This window comes from Takifugu rubripes, chromosome 19, assembly GCF_901000725.2.
Source record: "Takifugu rubripes chromosome 19, fTakRub1.2, whole genome shotgun sequence".
NCBI classification, from domain to species: Eukaryota; Metazoa; Chordata; class Actinopteri; order Tetraodontiformes; family Tetraodontidae; genus Takifugu; species Takifugu rubripes.
This window is the reverse complement of record NC_042303.1, coordinates 2,790,169-2,809,070: the sequence shown is the minus strand read 5'-3', so window position 1 is coordinate 2,809,070 and position 18,902 is coordinate 2,790,169. Positions and strand designations below refer to the sequence as shown.

The following is an 18,902-nucleotide window of genomic DNA, read 5'->3' as shown; positions in this document are numbered from 1 at the left end:
TGTGTGTTTTGGATGTATTGAGGGGACCTGATGCTTTCAGATATGGCAACAGGTGACCTTGAATACTTGATTGCATTTCTATGTTTCTATAGTATATTTACGACTGATGATTGGTTTAAAACTAATCAGAAATGTTACAGATAAAAAGGAAAAAGCATCTAAGATTAAAAAAAAAATAACTCCCGAGTTGTCCGGTAATGCCTTTGCGCCCCCAAGTGGCGACCTTGTGTCATTGCTTCAGCCGTTATTACAGCTGAATTGATGGTTTCATTTCCCTTTAACCCTTTTTTCCTAAATACACCTCTGCTATTTGAGAAGAAGTTACTTTTTTCAGAGAAGTCAAACATCTGGAAGGCATGATGATTGATATATAGAAATACATTTTCTTTTTACATCAGTGTAGAGTAAAATGTCTTAGAGAATACCTTGAAATGTTGAATGGCAGTGTAGTTGACCTTTCCTATAATTTGTTCTAATTCACTCTGATTTAATTTGTATAAATGATCAAAGTGTGATATTATGGTGCATATAAAATCAGTAAAGAGATGAAAATAGATCCGAGGCCATTTTGTGTTTGAACTGATTACAGAAGAATTCACGATGGGGCAGCCACGAAAAAGCCAGCAAAAAAAATCAACACAATTAATTTGACTTGATTTTTAAACAGCTAATAAAATGTTCCAATCTCCATATTTTGGACACTGATAAGGAAATAAATATGCTGGAGAATATCTGATCCACGTAGCGTGGTGCCACCTCTCAGGGTAAAGTGGAATACTTTCAGCCCCCAGAGGACTTCCTGGCTGGATCTGCAAACTATGTCTTTTTGGACTTTAGTATAAACGGTTTACTTTTCAATTGCATCAAAAACTGAAGGCAGAAATGGTCTAAGACGAGCACTTTGTGCCGTTCTTGCTGCGCAGTAAAGTGGCTCTAAAATGGGATTTGCCTCAATAACTGCAGTTGAGAAGATGTGCCGGTGATTGATAGGATCAAATACGCACTTTCCATCATGTCTAACTGATGTTCTCCACTGTCCACTGGGTCATGTGGCTGCAAATCACCTGTACAAACGTGTAGGCGAAGGCTAGACACAGCTTGCAGAGGCCAGTGGAGCAAACAGGCGTACCACAAGTCCTGCAGATGTTCACACTGATGATCAATCAAGTCACAACTGACCTGCAAAGACGTCCTACAGGTGTGAACTCCTGCACAAAAGACATGAGTTTAGTTTAGCGGTTGCACGGGGGAGGCTGGACAGGACTCTAATTACTAACGAGTGATTCATTTAAATAATAATCACATAATCAGAATTCCAGCTGGTCAGTTTTGCGTGACTAGTTCCCTGAAGCGACTCCCTGGGTAGTGAGTAGTGCTGAGAGTACAAGCGTGTGATCTGAGACACAGCCAGGGACGCTAACAGCTGCTCCACAGCATCAAGGTATGGAACAAGGCCCTTCAAGAGCACAAATGATCTAGTCCTCACTGATAACCACCATTAATTTTAATTTTAATTTAATTTACTATTAATGTTAATGTGTGTGTACGTGGGAAGAATGTAATGTAACGCCCCTGCCACACGGGGTCAGTGTGGTGCAGAGTTGTCAGGTACTGAGACTTAGAAGAAGAATATACTCACCTGAGGTATACGTGATTAGGTCAGAGGTTTGGGGGGGAGGCGGGGGTTTATTCTAAAAGAGGATGGGTTCTATTGAAATAGGACAGAACAAAACATGCTAACCAAAGATTATGATGCCAAATGAGGGCTGGTGCTAGCTGTTTGGGCCTGGGATGAGAAGCAGAGGGTGCTTGGTTTAAGGCCCAGTGAGGTGAGGTTCCCTTGAGCAAGATACCAAACCCACAAAGGCTTGTATAGAGACTTATCCAGTGTCTTTGCCCTCACCGTGACCCCTAAAGAGATAAAGCAGTGAAGAAGAAGAAAAGCGCAATGCAAGATTTCACCTTCTAGAGTGTAAATTTACAGTTCATTTATTTGTCCTATACCTTAAAATTCACACCAAGCTATTGTGCACTTTTAAATACTGAGCAGGAATTCTAATAGGTGAGGTGCAATACTGCACTGCCGCCACTAGATGACAGTCCTGCTCACCAAGGACAATATTGATTAATGAGAATTTTGCCAAATTATATTGTGGTAAATTATTATTATTATTATTATTATTATTATTATTATTATTATTATTATTATATTTTGTCATGTATTCTAATGCAACCAGTATGTTGTAAGGAATATTCTTTTCTCATGAATGAATTTCACATTTCAATTCGACTGCTATTTTGTTATGTCCTTGCTCCAACACGTCTAAAAACATACTCAAATAAAATGATACAGGTTTTTTAATTTGATTAGGCAAGGATTATAGCTAAGAACTTAATAGTATTGCTAGTGAAGTGGACTGGATGTAAAACCTGTTTACTTCATACTATAAAATATTAAATTGTAATTCACCAGATATTAAATTGTAATTTACCAGATTCACAAAGGAGAAAAGGCGTAAGGGCAATTTAACCCTATACAATGGCCACATAGATCTTTCTTCTTATGTAATGCTGTGTGGTTTGAAAGGAAGGAGAAAATCATTTAACCTTTTGAGTCATTGATTTGTAATGCGGACGCCCACCCGCAAACCTTCAGTCCAGGCCTGATTTCCTGCTACAATGTCGATAAATGACCTCCCTTCATCAAAACAGGCTTTTCTGGATTCAGAGGACACGCATCAACGGTCTAATTCAGGTGTATTTAACATCCAATCACAGTTGTAGTTCCCTTCATCCGGTGCGAGTGTAGTTTTCCAGATTGTTGTCATTATCACTGCTATTTTTATTCTTATTATTTTATTATTGAGTCAGAAGTTGCTCTGGAAGCTGAACACAGACATGAGATGAACAAACTTTGACCGAATCATTGCCCCCCCACCTTCCAGGGACTCCAAGAAGGCCGGGTACTCTGTGCTGCCATTAGGCTTGTAGACACAAACAAAGGACCTGTCCCCAACCTGGAGGCGCAGGGGAAACGACCCTCTCCTTCACCACATGGCGGCTGAGCTGGGGAGCTATGAGTAAGCCTACGCCACCCTCCCCCTGAGGAGCTCCAGACTTGTAGAGACTCCAGCCCTTCTCAAGGAGCAGGATTCCAGAGCCCATGCTGTGTGTGGAGGTGAGCCCAACAATCTCTAGCTGGTACCTCTCAACCTCACGCACAAGCTCAGCCCCCTCCCCACCAAGGTGACGTTCCATGTCCCTATAGTCAGGGGTTTAACCTGAGGGTTGGGTTGCCAGGGCCTCCTGCCACGACCGCCACCCAAACCCATGGATCTTCCTGCAGGTGCTGAGCCTTCTGGAATTTGGGCCCACGTCGCCATTTGAGGCTGCACCTGGCAGGCTTCCGTGGGCACAGACCTGGCCACCAGGCCTGGATCCAGAGTGGGGCCCTGGAAACGACGATCCTGGTGATACAAACAACCTTGATTGTGCCCTCTTCGTGGTGGGTTGGTGAACACCCCACAGTCAACTCACTCTTTGTTGGTTTAAATATTCTAAATTTTTAATTTTAAATTCCTCTCCTCTCCTCTCCTCTCCTCTCCTCTCCTCTCCTCTCCTCTCCTCTCCTCTCCTCTCCTCTCCTCTCCTCTCCTCCATATCAAGACCATCGCTTTCCGACACATTCAGAATATGAAACTGCGTCAGGGTGTCCAAGGGCGCTGTGTAACTATAGAAAGCAAATAACAAGGACAGACAGGTGGAGCAGCTGGCCACGGTCCAGATGTGGAAGTCAGACCAGACGGCGCCCACCGCTGCCCCTGCTGGGGTGGAGAGAGCTTCACATCTGTTTGGATGATCTGAGGACGTGGAGCCTCACACACAAAAATCCTCTTTCTGATGATTCATGAAGGTTAGAAGGGAAAAAAGGAAAGTCCTGGAGGGACACCAGCACGTTCTAACAGAGGGTACCAGAACGGAGGTGGCCTGAACCCCCATTATTGTTGATTATACATGACAACATGCTGGATTATGGGGAAAATCACGTTTAATTTCTTAATGACCGGCTCTGACTGCTGAGTCCCACGGGAGGAGAGGAGAGGAGAGGAGAGGAGAGGAGAGGAGAGGAGAGGAGAGGGGGGGGGGGGGGGGGGGGGAGAGGAGAGGAGGGGAGGGGAGGGGAGGGGAGGGGAGGGGAGGGGAGGGGAGAGGAGAGGAGAGGAGAGGAGAGGAGAGGAGAGGAGAGGAGAGGAGAGGAGAGGAGAGGTTTTGCCTTTACAGCTAAATCGTCAACGCCTCTCCCCTCATTTCTTCAGCATTTGCTGTAAATCAAGCGTCCTCTTCCTCAGATCCTCCACAGCAGATGTGAAGATCCCTCAGTCTCGCTTCCCTTCCTGCGTCACCTGATGTGAAGCCCAGCAGCGGCACCATCTGCTGCAGCCCTTCATGAGAGGAGCTGACGTCCACATGTCCACTGCGGCCAACTCATCCACCTATTTGTCCTTGTTACCGCTGACAGCAGGTTCTGCCCCCTTATCCACCTCCACATTCTTCAGGTCCAGTAAGCTCCTGAAAGCTGTGGACTGTAGCGTCCAGGGACGTGGCCCCTGAATCCAGTAGCATCTGCCCTTGAATTCACCCTGAAGGGCTCTCGTGTTGAGACCGTGGATCATTCTAAAGACATGGTCACTCTTGCCCAACCGTTTCCACTCGATCAGCAGTGGTCCAGTACACCACCGGTGTACTGGACCACCCCAGATCGTAGGACTAGACTATTGTCAGGATACTTTTTATTATTGTCTGTTGATGTCTTCATTATCTCCTGATTACTCCTGCTTGTTTTTTTGGCCCCAGTATGTTCGACTGAGCCCCAAACCCCTTCGGAAAATAAACTGGACCCCAAAAAGTTCAAAGCCTTTTTGAGTGATTCTCCAGATTCTTAATAGAGTCCAACATCCATCGAGGAGACACTAATACACTAAAAGATCCCTTTACTCCTTCTCTCTGTTCAGGTACATTTCCAAAAAAAAAAGCACACCTCTAGCTGTGTCACCATGACAACCGAATGGGGTAAATGGTTGCAGGAGAATCCTCCTCACGACCATCAACCCCCCCACAGAACCGGGTGTTGCACCAACCCAGAACGTCTCAGCTGGTTCCTCCTGTGGAGTTTTATACTCTTTCAGGTTCTTAACTTGTCCTCTTTTCATCATGTCTTGGTCTCCAGTTTGACTCCTGGGACACTAAATTGACAACTTTGATGTGAGCTGCTCGGCTTATTCAACCTAAAGCTGTCACCGTCCGCATTGGACACGTGTTTCATCAGTCAGAGTTTAGACCAGTGTGAAGTGGTGAGCAATAGTCTCCTAACTGACAGGCGGAAAAGAAAAGAGCAGTTAGCGCGACAGCAGCTGTCCCACGGTGTCTTCCTCTTGTGTGTCGGTAGCATCTGAGTGACGACTGTTTCCTCGCTCAGCGACGGATCTTATGAGACGCTGTTGTTGCACTAATTAGTGATGGAATTCATGACAGACACGCTTATAATAATATAATGAAGGGGAAACAGCTCCTCCAGTTAGCTTGACCTAGCGTAGCAAGTATTTATTTTACAGAGAGAAGGGTATATGTGTTGTGCAGTGAAAGTCCTGTAGGTTTATAATGTTTTCCCTCTCAGGGTCACCGGGATTAAATGTGAAGCTAACGGGCTACGCCAGGCCGCCGTTCGGTGATCTTGTGCACGCATTGATGCGCACGGTTACCCACGGCTGTGATGTCCTCGCTTCATCTCTACCCTCGTTGAAGGATTTTCCAGCATTCTTGCAGAAAGAAGGAAGGAAAAAAAGAATAAATTCAATGAATAAGAGGAATTCAGGAGGAACTTTTAGGTTTAAACGTCATCAGGATTACTGAAAAGGATCTCTGTGAAATCAAATGTTTTCTTTAGCAAGAGATGGTCATTTCTAAAGACACAATTCCAGAACCCATTTTCTACTGAATGACAACAGAAAATCGTTTAAAATGGACTTTTTGTTGCCTGTAGATGGACTCTTAAGCTCAATATTGTGGAAGGTTTGGAATTAGTAAGGTCAGCATATTTCCATCCAGAAGGGGGCAGTAAGTGACTGACTAGCTGCAACAAATCAAGCTGGTTACGGCACCAGGTCCGTCTGCACAGAACCTGCGTGTCAGTCTCACAGTGAGAACCATTTTGTGTGGTTCTTGATCTTTGCAACCGGACCCCTCTGCGGCCCACTTCCTGCCACGAGCCTTATCGCGGTGTGACCCAGCGGGGCATTATTGATTCAAAGCTTCCTCCCTGGGGCTTGGATTTCATTCTTCTCTGCCCTATTTGCCTCCTCCCTTTATGGGTCACGAACAGCTAGTAACACAAAACAGACAGTAAAGAAATTCATGGCACTGTTCAATTTTAAATTAGCTGTTAGCCAAAAATCTTCAGTGTGTTTAGGTCATATATTTATTGATTTGCTTCTTTTAGTAATCCTGTCTTATTGAGTTATTGCTCACCATATTTAGTCCCATAATTGGCTAATTTGTGAGTGACTAGATAAACAAGTCACGCTGCCTCCAGCTGTGCTCCTGCTCTTCCCCAATAACGCGTCCAAATCTGGTCTAACTATTCCTTAGCGGTCGGTACGGAACACAAGTCAAGGCAGCCCCATGGAGGGCCGCGCTTGCCGCCATCCCTTTATTCCCTTTCTCCGTTTAGAGAGGTTTCCAAAAACTTCGACCTCTTGCTGTGTCGCCATGACAACCAAATGAGGTAAATGGCTGCAGAAGAATCCTCATCACGACCACCAGCCACCCTCACAGCGCCAAGTGTTGCACGAACCCAGAACACGCAAGGCTTTCTCCAAAGTCCTTTCCCAGCTGGTTTGGAATTGCACAGCAGTGGTTTGCTGACTCTTCTCCGCGGTTGTGTGTTTATGCTGTGTTTCCAGCGCCGCCTGAGGGGAGAGGACCCATTCTTGCAGCGTAGCATCTTGGATTACGTGACAGCGCTTAATAAATGTAAATGCCCCCCTCAAAAAAATGAGGAGTAAAACACAAACCAACTCCAAAGAATAGGAGCTGCATTCCGTGGCAGAAACTGGAATCACGTATTCCTCAGTCAGGCCTTTACCCAAACAGTGCGTTTATTTGCACGACTGCAGCATCAACGCAGCGGTGTGAAATTACACCCTGCCAACAGATCAGCCCGCCTCGGTTGCAGCTGTAACAGAACTCCCAGGAAGTGTGTGTGTGGGGGGGGGGGTTCCAACATCAGATCGCCATTGTCCCCGTTGAAAGAGATTCCTAAGACTCGTTCCCGCTTGGGACCTTTTTATCCTTTGCAGGTTATTTATCAAACACATTATCAACCAAAGCGGACAGACAACATTCATGATAACAGATGTAAATTTATTCTTAATAATAGATATGAGCTATTTCTTCCTGTGATTTGCTCACTGTGTATACACATCCTCAACACAGACCAAAGGGCAAAAGAATGTATTTTATTGCCCCTTCCCCCTCCCACCACCCCACATGGCACAGATACACCAATCATGTATTTGACATTTGGACATTTACAAGTGCGGCGTCACGCTCTTCTTTGCTGTAGCTTTGTGGGGTTGAGCCATTGTGACGAGCCTGACACGGGTCTGGTTGGGTTTTGAAAAGCTGCCAACGGTGTCTGTGCTGAAAAAATAAAAGTTTCTGAATAGAAAAATAGACACAAATCTGAACATAAAGCTATGGGAAACTCAACAGTACATGCTTCCTGTCAACTCAGCACAAGTGAACTGTCATGCTAACAAATGCTTTAAGCTAACAGCCAAGCTAAGGTCATCCTTTGTTAATATACAGTAACTACATAGTAGTTAGCTATAATAATGACATGTATAGAAACTCTCCCCCTTTTGCCTTTACAGCTAAATAAGCAATTTCTCATCTGTTCTCACTCTGAAATCACTTTTAGCTAATTTTTTAATCGGTAAGTTGTCTGTTTTTTCCCGGGGCTGTCAGTGCTATTTTGGAAACACAATTAGAGGTTACATGCATAGACATATATACCTCTGTCTATGCCAAATATATTGCATTAAGCTGATATTTATACTGTACAATTCATTGTATATAATTAATATGATCTATATTAATCTTTATTTTCACGAGTCATTCAAAATCCCATCAGCTATCTGACTGTGGCGCTACAGAGAACCGCATTGATGACCAGGAAATGACATGGAAACCCAAATATAGTAGCGAGTCTCAATGTGCACCTGCTTTAGTCCGGCTGAATTTGGAAATGCAGCCCGTGTGTCGCGTAAAAGTCTCCCGAGACTCAGATGTTGACTTTCAGTCTCTTTTGCTGTAACCGCCGATGCGTTTAACGGAATGACTCGGTGTTCGTTACGGTGAGAAAGCCAAATAACAAAATTCAAACATGCTTCGTGAGGCACGGAAGCATGATTCAGCTACGACAGCTGTGAGCCTCCCTCCCCCACCCCATGTAGCCCACATGCGTTGTCACAGTTTGAAAAAAATTGTTTTATTTCTGCACTGCGTGAATTGTAATCTGATTGAAGTGCATTAAATGTAGTAACTACCCCATAATAGGCTTCAAAGTCAGCAGGTGGGTAAAGATTCGTGTTGGCAGCCATTGTAATTGAACGGCGAGACGTTGGAAGTCCATACGGCAGTAGTTTATGGCGTTGCTGCTACCAAACATAGGCCTCCGTTGTGCTGTAGGAGCATCAGGAATGTGCAACAGACCTTTGAGTTGGGACCTCTGAGCATCCCAGCACACATTTACACCTGATGAATGCCAATGGAAGCATTGGGGGCGGAGCTTCCTGTCATCTGTGCTCTACGGCCACTCTTGTGCGAATAAATGGTGACGTGCACGTTTGATGATACCAGGTACCAGGTACCAGGTTAGGAGAGACTCCTGGAGGAGTCCCTCTGGGACTGCAACAAGTCCTCCTTCCACTTTCACCCACTGCCGTCATTCAATTCTTTGGCGGGTGAAGACAAAAGCGTAAAGTGCATTATTTGACACAATTGTTCTACACATAGAGTTTATTTTAGAACTGTATAGCTCATAACGTTCAGTGGTAATGTTCTTGTTATACAGTTTTCCCCGTTTGGTTTTCTTGGAATACACCTTTTTTTTGTACATCAATGTTTCTATAATTAAACACTTTTTTGTTTGGTTTTACCAACAATGTCTCTATCTGAATGAATGCATGAGAACTAGCACGATCATCTCTGACGTTCCGCATCTACGATCTACTCGTCAGTGTTAATGTTTAGCCAGTGTCACCAAATTACGTCAGATAAAATCACATTTGTTATTTTTTTGCCAGCTTGACATCCTTTTCTCTCTTTGATGTCACATGACAGAACCTGTGAAGGGACGTTGGATGTTGCACGAGGAGGAACTTGGAGCACAGATCCGAGAGTCTGCCACACGTCCTCACAGCCAAAAATACAATCTCTAGAAAATAGGGTTTCAGTGGATCAGGCCGCTTGCTCGTTACAGACTCAATCCTCAGGAATGTCCTGCGTTAAGAGTTATTAACATGTTCATGTGCAAAGAAAATGTCTGTGCAAAGAAAACTGCAAATCCCACTGCATCCCTGCATTTGCGTCAGTCATCAGAGCAGGTTGGGCCCTTTGAAATGGAATCTCACTCCTCACTTTCCTCCTCATCCCCCTTCGTGCCTTTGCTCCAGCGCTGGAAGCAATGAACGGTGGAGGCCAGGAAGAAGCTCGTCATGATGGCGACCACAGACACGGAGATACCGGAGAAAATGATGATGAGCAGGTCCGTTAGCGTCAGCGAGGCCTGGCACTCACGGAAGCTGTCCTTGGAGAGCTGGGTCAGGGACACGCGTCTGCCGTCCATGGGGAGGGAGCACTCCATGTCCTCCACTCCTGCAGCGAAATGGGAAATAAGACGAAGCAGATTTACTCCACTGTTGAACCAGAGTAACTGTGAATAATGCAAAGGGGGTTTTCCAGCTCCAACAGTCCGGAGCCACTCGGAAAGGATCTCACGTCCTGCATTAATGCGTTCACGGAGGGATAAAGGTCTAAATAATACATCCAAGAGCTAAAACAAGGACGTTTAGATGGTTGCTGGTGCTTGGGAACCGCACCACGATGGAAAAGTATGGATTAGCATTTGTATTTCCAGCAGGCTAAAAGCGTCTTTTACATTTTGATCTTTCCAACTGCTTCCCATCGGTGCGTCTGCGGGTGCAGAGCATCTGATTGAACACTGGAGTGTAAGCTTCAGCTATGCTGGAACTCATAACTTCATCCACCCACAGCTCTGTGCAGGCTCACCGTACACGCGAACACACGTGATCCCGGCCGACTGCCGTGCATTCAGCCTCTCACAACAGTCATTCGCTGTATGGCTGAGCAGAGCGAGAGGTGTCCTGGCGAGTCTCTGGTGTTCCTGCGCTGGCTGTAGGTTACAAATGCCACACCTTGCAGCTCTTACCTGCTAGGATACCAGCGCTTCCCTATTTTAGACTTATATACTTTTATACTTATATTTTATTCTCTATATACTTCCGGTTTTTATATCTTCATCCAGCAGACAACTTTCATGAACTGGCCAAAAACGGAACATTTAACCGATGGCATCAAAATCAGATTAATTTTGGACTTTTGGGACTAAACGCATTCATCCAACTGTAACAAATAACTTTTATTTGAAAAGCCTTTGAATTTCAGCCTCTAGGTGATCCCGTTGCAGTGCGAGAAATGTGGGCTGCATAGCAACTGGAAGAAGGAGCCCCTGCTATACAATCTAGCTGCAGACTGTGTAGCTTCTGTCTATGTGACCTTCATTCAAAACGTGCACGGAATGGCGCGATTTCCAAGGCTCTGATGGCGGTTAATTAGACTGAAGCCTCACAGCGGAGTGTGAAAACTCCTGCTTGATGAGGTAGAGCTCCTTGTAGAAGAGGACACAGTCACTCAACTCCTGGAGCAGCAAGCGAAAAGTGTTGATGATCATTTTTGTCTATTCATCTCAAAAAGCCTTTACTTCAAGAAAGAATCTGAGTAGGGAGACTCAAATTTGAATCCAAAGTGTTGCACTGTGCACAAGACTCTAGTGAGCTCCTGTTATCCTGGCGAGGTGCTGTGTAAAAATAAGTGTGCAGCTCATGGGTGGGTAGAGGTGAAGCCTGGCACTGTGGGTGGCTGCTTTTACTGAACGTGTGCATGCTAATGCGCGCGGCTGTGCTGGCAAGCGTGCTTCGCTCGCACAACTCCCCGTGCCATTAGGCCGTTGATGAAATGACAATATAAAGGGTAATTACCATTGTGAAAGAACTCAGTGACAATAATAGTTGCCAGTACCTTTGAGTGTGCGCTTGGTTTTAATTTGTAGGTTAAAAACAATCATTAGCGTAGCGCTTCATGCTATCATATGAAATGCTTTGATGTTACTTGTTTGTTTGTCTGGTTTCTCACAGGGACAATAAAAAAGTAGCACGTGTGTGTGTGTGAAGATGTGATAAGTGGGCGTTCCGTGTGGGGTTGGAGATGTTGGAGTAGGACCCACATGACATGACCCACAGGGGATTCAGCAGCCCTGAAGGGACTCGTGAAGCCGTCGGCCTGGTAAATCACATTTATTCTGCCTTCACATCAACGTCCAAAACGCTGCATCACAGTCAGTCGCCACCAGGGCGCCGTTCTAACACCGTCGCTCAGAAGGAAGTTTGGACGACAGCCTTCGATGGGAGGCTGTTGGAGTTTGGGATGTTCTTTAATCGTCGCGTTTACAAAGACGGCTCTGATCCAGGACCTCTGCAACATCTCCAACTCCCCATGGAACATACCTTCTTCTGTCTTCAGGGACGACCAATCCGGAACTGAGAAACAGTCTTCTGGAAATCAGGAAGAATCTTTGATCCATTTTTGGTTCATATGAATAAAGTCATAGTTTATCACTGCATGTTACGTAACGCTGTTTTATTTTTTTTTAATCTTGATTCAATTCTTCCTTATGTAACGGTTGGGTGAGAGTACGGTTTTTACATTCGGCCTTACTCTCTGCGTCCAGTCGTCAAAGACCCGGAGCACAAGCACAAGCTGGACACGCTCGGCAGAAGCCAGGAGCAGCCTTGGATGAACCTCTGATGAAGTGAGTGGGAAACAGCATTAGGATGAGTTTCCAACCTGATATGCGGCCAATATTATCAGTCCCTTGGGTGCCAAAGAAGTGCACCCTGGTCCCTCTGAAACAGGTCTGGTGCACGCAGGACGACCAAGGGATCTAACCAAATTCAAAGGCTGCCTATGAAAAACTGCTAAATCTAAGGAAACAGATAAAAATACATTGCTTAAGTCATAACGATACAGTGGCCTGTTCAATGCTCCTTAACATTAATCCAGCAAACTCTAAACCTTAAATCAAATCCTGTCTGAACCTTGTTGGATCTGGAACCACATGGCTAAACATTTCGTTTCCTTCTCAAATTCCAAGCTTCACCCTGTCGAAGCACTAAAATGTCAGCAGTGTATCGTAAAGGACAGAAAGAGGGAAACGCCCACTTAATCCCACAGAAATACAGTAGGAGTTGAGCTGTATGCTGAAAACAGGAGGTCTTGGGGTCGGCAGCTGTGGTCCAGGGGATAATGCACATAGCATTAAGCAGCTCCTCACCTCAGGGACTTTGTCTTTATCTGTTCTTGACTTTCTAAAACCTGTGATTAATGACATCTCGGCCTAATATCATCCTGGTTTGGCTGCTGCAGGACTCAATTACAGGACTTATTGCATTTATGGTTATAAAATCAGCCTTTCCCCTCCCCAGATTTTCTTAATGCAGCCATCCCTCTGTCAACATCCACCCATATTATAATATATACTATATATAATATTTTAGCTAGTTCAGATATCAACTTTTTAGTGGTGCAACTCTGTTGCATTAAGAGCTAAACTTACACAAGAGTGGGCACACATTTAACCGTCACAGGGGATAATTACTAGACAGCTGTGGCATCTTCTGGAACACACACCATAATTACTAGATGTTGGCACAAGATGGGCCCATCTTTCACAGAAAAGGATGTCCAGATTTACTCATTGTGACCTATGTCAGATGTTAACTGACTACCACGGTGGGTTCAACATGAGATTCTATTTGGAACTGCAGTGGAAACGTAGATAAAACGAGCCCCAGCTGTTACGACTTTAGACCCAGAAGTGGGACGGCTGGGAAATTCAAAGATTAGAATGTCACTAACTACAGGCTCCAAAAAACTGGGACAAAAGAGTCTTTGACATCAGGACATTTAAACCCAAAAATATGTCCTGTCTGCTGGGAGCGGAGGGTTCTCGGTTCGAGTCCCAGGGCAGACAACACATGGAAGGTGTTCTGGTGGTAGGGGAGGTGCCAGAACAGCTTCAGAGCACTACCCAGGTACCCTTAAGCAAAGTACCCAACCCCCAAATGCTCATCTAGGGCCCTGCCATGAACTGAGAACCCATCCGGGGGAAGGGGGGGCGTAAATCTGTACTCCTTGTCAGGAAGTTATGATGGCGGCCCTGACAGTAAAATTAAAATAAAATGTAAGGATTGTGATGTAAACCTCCGAGTAGAAGCGCAGCACGTTGCTCTGCAAAGGTATAACTCGTATCGTGCATTGGCATTATCACGTATGTCTGGTTGCACATCGTACCTATCTGGTGCGGCCAGTTGATGGATTACATTCAGGATTACAGCAAACCAAGGGGAGAGGCTCTCTGCCGGCTCTGTTGTGATTGATATGGCTGGCTGGGGAGGACTGATAGGATAAGCTAGTTTCTGCTCCCTGCCTCAGCACCATGCTGTCTGTCCACATGAACGTCTCCACCTCTGGCAACGGCCGAGCTGCTGCAATCCCCAACTTCCTGCAGGATGCGGCTTGTGCGTAATACAATGCAGTCGTAATTACAGCGACGGGGGAAACGATTAATCTGCACGTCACAAGGAAGTGTTTGACAGAAGCAGACTGCTGAATGTGTGTATGAACGCACTTAATGATGACCATTTACGTGGCACTAAAGTGAGGCTGAGTCACTCAAGAGGGGATTCCGCCTGCATGGAGAGTCAGTGACATTACCACCATATTTAAAAGCTCTTTCCACAAATGCGCACACATATTTACTTACTGACTACTGGAGTTAGCGAAGAAAAGATTGTAATTAAACGAGAGATTGTCTGCACTTCCTTATCAAAACCCAAAGTAAGGTTTTATTTAAGGCCTTTGACAAATCTTGGTGAATCCAAATCAGCCTGGTGTAGTTTTAGGACACTCGGCACCGAGACCTTATGTTCCGGCTCATCCATCATGCATGAGGCAGCATGCTGCCAATTAAACAAGCTTCTGGCTTTTCACCTTTTATTTCTGACACTGTCGGATCATCCCTTTCTGCCTCCATGCAGACGGCAGCTGATGCCATCTCGCTGGGAAATTCAGTCCGCCTTCTCAGCGCCACTCTCTTCTAACTTTAAACAAACATCAAATTAGGCCAAGATAAAAGAAGCTGTCAGCCGGTGTGAACTGAATAGATATTTTCTCATCGCACAAGCCTTTTTCCCCGGGTCGAAAAGATGGCAGGTACAGACATGTGAGACCTGCCATCACTTCGTTTTCAGAGCTTCTTGTGCCACATGGTGAACTGTCTCATGGGAGCGATTTAAAAGGCTAAGTGGAAAAAGCCTTCTGACTTCACAGGAACTGGCACTTTGTGGTGAAAGCAGAGTTTTTGCGAATAATGTGGACAGCACGGCCACAGTGGGCTTTAGGCTTTTGGCATGGTCTCATCTGTGGGCAATTCCGGCTCCAATTACCTTGGCCAAAATGCTATCCACCTGTGTCACTCTGAATTATACATAGCCTTTGTTCACCCTTAAAACAGGAACACACGTGTATCATGCTTACACTCACCCACGGTTTGAAACATTGATGGACCCGAGTGGTTGCTAAAAGCAGAGGGACAGATACGGTATATACGGTATGACTGGTCCTATTCAAGGTTTCTTCCTGTTCAAGGGACGTTTTTCAAGGCTCTGCACATAAAGTTGAATTTCCACTGTTTGTTACTCACCACGAATCCTCAGAAACCACAGGGAAAATCAAAAACGGGTTCAGCATAGCTCAGTAGCTTCTACATGATGCAGCTCATTGCAGAGAAAGAGATGGCCGTCGTAGAGCCTCCCCATCATAAATGCACTAGTAGATATCACTGCCAAATGCATTTCATTGAAACCAACGGGGGGTTCGGAAGACCAGACCATGTTTCAAGCGACCAATTACTTTCTAATGAACTTGTTATTTCATCAAGCTTGTCCAGAGATTCAGTCAACTGTGGAAAAACTACAGTTATTGCGAAATAGGTGTTAGCGCCTGTTATAGATTGGAATTCCGTTCTTTGATCTGTTTTGATCGCGTGATAAATGCAAAGTCAGAACAGAAGGATGAGATGAAGGAAGTGGTCCCACCAACTGAAGCCTGATGATAGCTGTGAGTGTCAGCATACTGGAAAAGCTCTTTAAGGGGAAACCGCGCTGGAAAGACCTCACCACATTTTTTGTTCATCATTAGATAAATTAGGTTTGAGATTATGAGCTCTTCATCTGAACGCTACCATTTGTGATAGTTCAAGGCATTATAAACCTCTTTGCTGCATTAGCATTTGCGCTCTAACCATTCCTGCTTTTATATCTATATTTCTACAAGCACGGTTAAGTTGTTTAAGCCATTTCGGTCGTACGATTGTGGTCCAAACAGTAAATTAGTTTTAGTGTAGCTGGTGGTGACAGACCTTAGGTCAGAGATCAAAGTTAGGTCGGCGTTACAGCTCCAAACCTCAATAAAATATTTGCTTTCATTGTGCCACACTGGGGACAAGAATATTAGATCACACAGCAAATGAAAGCTTTTGTAGAGTATTTTCGGCTCATTGAAGGATATTTTTGTCCTCTCTCAACATTTAAATTGTAAAATGAGCTTTAAAGTTGTTGCTTAGTTGCTTTTTTTGGCTGAGATATATTTATAACTTTGAACCTTCCAGCATAATAACTATCACAATGTCACACAGTAGCACCGTGTTTGTGTGTGTGTGTGCTTTGTCTGGTGGTCTTTAGCCCCAGAAAGCTAGCACCAACTGAGAGGACTGAATTTTGGCAGCCATCTTTGAGCTGGCTGGGTTAATGGCTGCTTTATTGTTGTTGAAACCTTGCCTGACATGCGTAATGAAACTGACTACACCTCGTACATAACAACACTGAACACCTGCTTTTGAAGCCTCATGGAGGGCTAAAAGTGGGTCCTCTTGCCAAATTATCTTTATTCCCTATAGAGCAAACGTCAAAAGAACAGCAGAATAAGTCAGAATATTAGGCATTATTGATAATAATTAGGATGCAATAGCTAATCAGACTTTCTACAAAGCAATGTTAAATCCAGATTATAAAAACATACAAAAACAAAACACCATTGTTATTTGGGGAAATGAACTGTAGTGCATGGCTCCCAAACAGCATAAACACAACTCCCACAGCCTTTTGGATTATAATCAATACACCGTTGTTCTGTTTTGCATAATCTAGCTAAAAATACACTGGCATCGCTGATAATTCCCTTCCAAGTAAATTTGTACCCCTTTATCTAATGCAGTCTTCCTCGAGTAGACTAATAAAGGTGTGTTTTTTTCTTTTAAATATAGAGTAAATTTAAACAGGAGGAGTAAAGTAATACCTTTGCCGTTTCTAGATTCTATATTTCAACTGCACCAAATGTTAATATGAAAGAAAATCAAAGCACCCTTGTAGACTAACTACTGTTTCGCTTTTAAAAAAACATGCACATTGTGGGCTAAAATTAGTATCAGGGCAAGAAAGAGGGGTTCCCTGTCCTACGGGGAAAACATAAATAGAACAGAGATGTGTTATGGTAATTGATACCGCTTTAGGATGTGCTCGGATTAGCTGTTTTTGGATCAAGCCCCTGGAACACAATCGCACGTGTGGATAATTAACTTACCATTTGGAAGCTTGTGACTGTTCTCCATGAGCCATGTGAACAGACTGGCAAAGTTGCAGTTGCAGATCCAGGGGTTGCCCTCTAACCTTACCACTCGTAAGGAGGGTAACTGATTCAATGCCCCCACTTGAAGTGTTGACAGAGCATTACGCTCCAGTTCCAATTCTCTGAGAGAGGTCAGGCCCATGAAAGCCTCCTCATTCACCATGCTCAGGTAGGGATTGTTGCCAAGTCGTAGTTTGATCAGGCTACGCGATTCCCCAAATGTCCCCTTTGGTATTTCAGTCAGATTGTTGCTACCCAGGTCCAGGTAGACCAGTCTGGAAGTAGTGCTGAGAGTCCCTGGTTCTATGTAAGACAGGGTGTTGTTCCGGAGGTCCAAGTACACCAGGTCGCTGTATAACACTAGAAAGTCCGAGGGGATGCGGGGTATCCAGTTGTCAGCCAGCAAAAGCCTGCGGACATCCAAAGGGATTTCATCGGGCAGGCGGGTCAGCCCACGGCCACTGCAGTCCACTGTGTGGGGATCTGGGCACAGGCAGGAGGCTGGGCAGTTTTCCCCCCGGGTCCATAACAGAGAGAACAGCAAGATGAGGATGTGTTGGAGCCAACAAACACATGGCAACATGGTCAAGGGGCTGAAATGAGTTAAGGGGAAAAGAGTCTCAAGATGAGGGCAAGTACTAAAGAGTGGGCGGGGGGAAGAAACAAGAGACTGAGGGTCAGAGGGCAAATCAGGGCAAGGGAGGGGAAGGGGAATGTAAAAGAGGGAAGAAAAGAATTAAAACCTCTTCAAAGAGCATTATATTGGAGAGTCAAATATCTCAAAGGAAAGCTTAGGAATCGCAAGGTGGTACACCAAAGGTGAAAAAAGCCACGGAAAATCATGAAGAAGGTTCCTGGCATGGAAGGGACGACTCCCTGCTCCAAAAGGAGCAAAGAGCTTGAGATAATGACCAGAATGAAGCAGAAGAGAGATGGAACTGAAGCGAGAGCAGAGGGTAGCTTAATAGAGGTAAATAGAAATGACTGAGCTCTGAGATATGAGAAGCTGGGGGCACAGACAAGGGAGAGGGGGGTGGAGGAGGGGGCTCTGTCCGCCACACTACCTCACAGTTGATCTGATGGCGTTGACAGACAAAGACAATAAGGTCTCTGACACAAAAGGATATATTAGGCTGTGACTCAAGCATGACAAGCAAAGAGTAGCATCACTGTATCCGTCCATTTGTAGCAGGTTTCTGTGAGGAAGAGCCCGACGGTGTAAAACAAGAGAGAGAAAGCAGCTCACGGAACATCGCTCAAGTGTGGAAAGGCTGTCCCCTCTTAATATTCCTTTACTGTCTTCCAGCGCACTGCAACATGCTGTGAAACCACAGCTTGGCTCGTGCTGTGCGGTCCAGCGCCGTCGTCAAGGCTTTGTTGCTGTGCAGATAGTGTCCAAATTCCCAGGCAAGAGCTGCATGCGTGTGGATCATAGTGCTGAGCTGCACGCTGCCACATTAGTCCACTGTCTGCCTCTTGGATCTAACATGGTTTATCTCGTGCCCTCTCCCCTATCCTTATTTCCATGGAGGCGTGTCTAAACGGCACTGTCAACATGTGATGTCACTTCCTGAGGTGTAAAGAAATAAAGGTCGTTGTTTGGATAAACAATGCAAACATTTATTTATTGAAAGATTTGCTCAGATATCAATTGCTATTTTAGGATGAATGGATGGATGGATGGATGGATGGATGGATGGATGGATGGATGGATGGATGGATGGATAGATAGATAGATAGATAGATAGATAGATAGATAGATAGATAGATAGATAGATAGATAGATAGATAGATAGATA

General features: G+C 45.0%; 1 protein-coding gene across 1 annotated transcript; it reads right to left on the bottom strand.

The window, feature by feature from the left end:
• Positions 1-9,063: 9,063 nt before the first annotated feature.
• Positions 9,064-18,631, bottom strand: LOC101063821 (leucine-rich repeat-containing protein 38). The gene is made up of 2 exons (XM_003973029.2): positions 17,059-18,631; positions 9,064-9,936 (listed from the first exon to the last, which is right to left on the bottom strand). Exons 1-2 carry the CDS (start codon positions 17,684-17,686, stop codon positions 9,689-9,691), a joined length of 876 nt encoding a protein of 291 aa, XP_003973078.1. The 5' UTR covers positions 17,687-18,631; the 3' UTR covers positions 9,064-9,688.
• Positions 18,632-18,902: the final 271 nt, after the last annotated feature.

Bases quoted from the DNA above. Each gene is read 5' to 3' on its own strand.
- LOC101063821 (XM_003973029.2), bottom strand. From the start codon at position 17,686: ATGTTGCCATGTGTTTGTTGGCTCCAACACATCCTCATCTTGCTGTTC. The intron at 9,937-17,058 runs GTAAGTTAATTA...ATTTCGCTGCAG, and splicing joins CAGTCACAAGCTTCCAAATG to GAGTGGAGGACATGGAGTGC.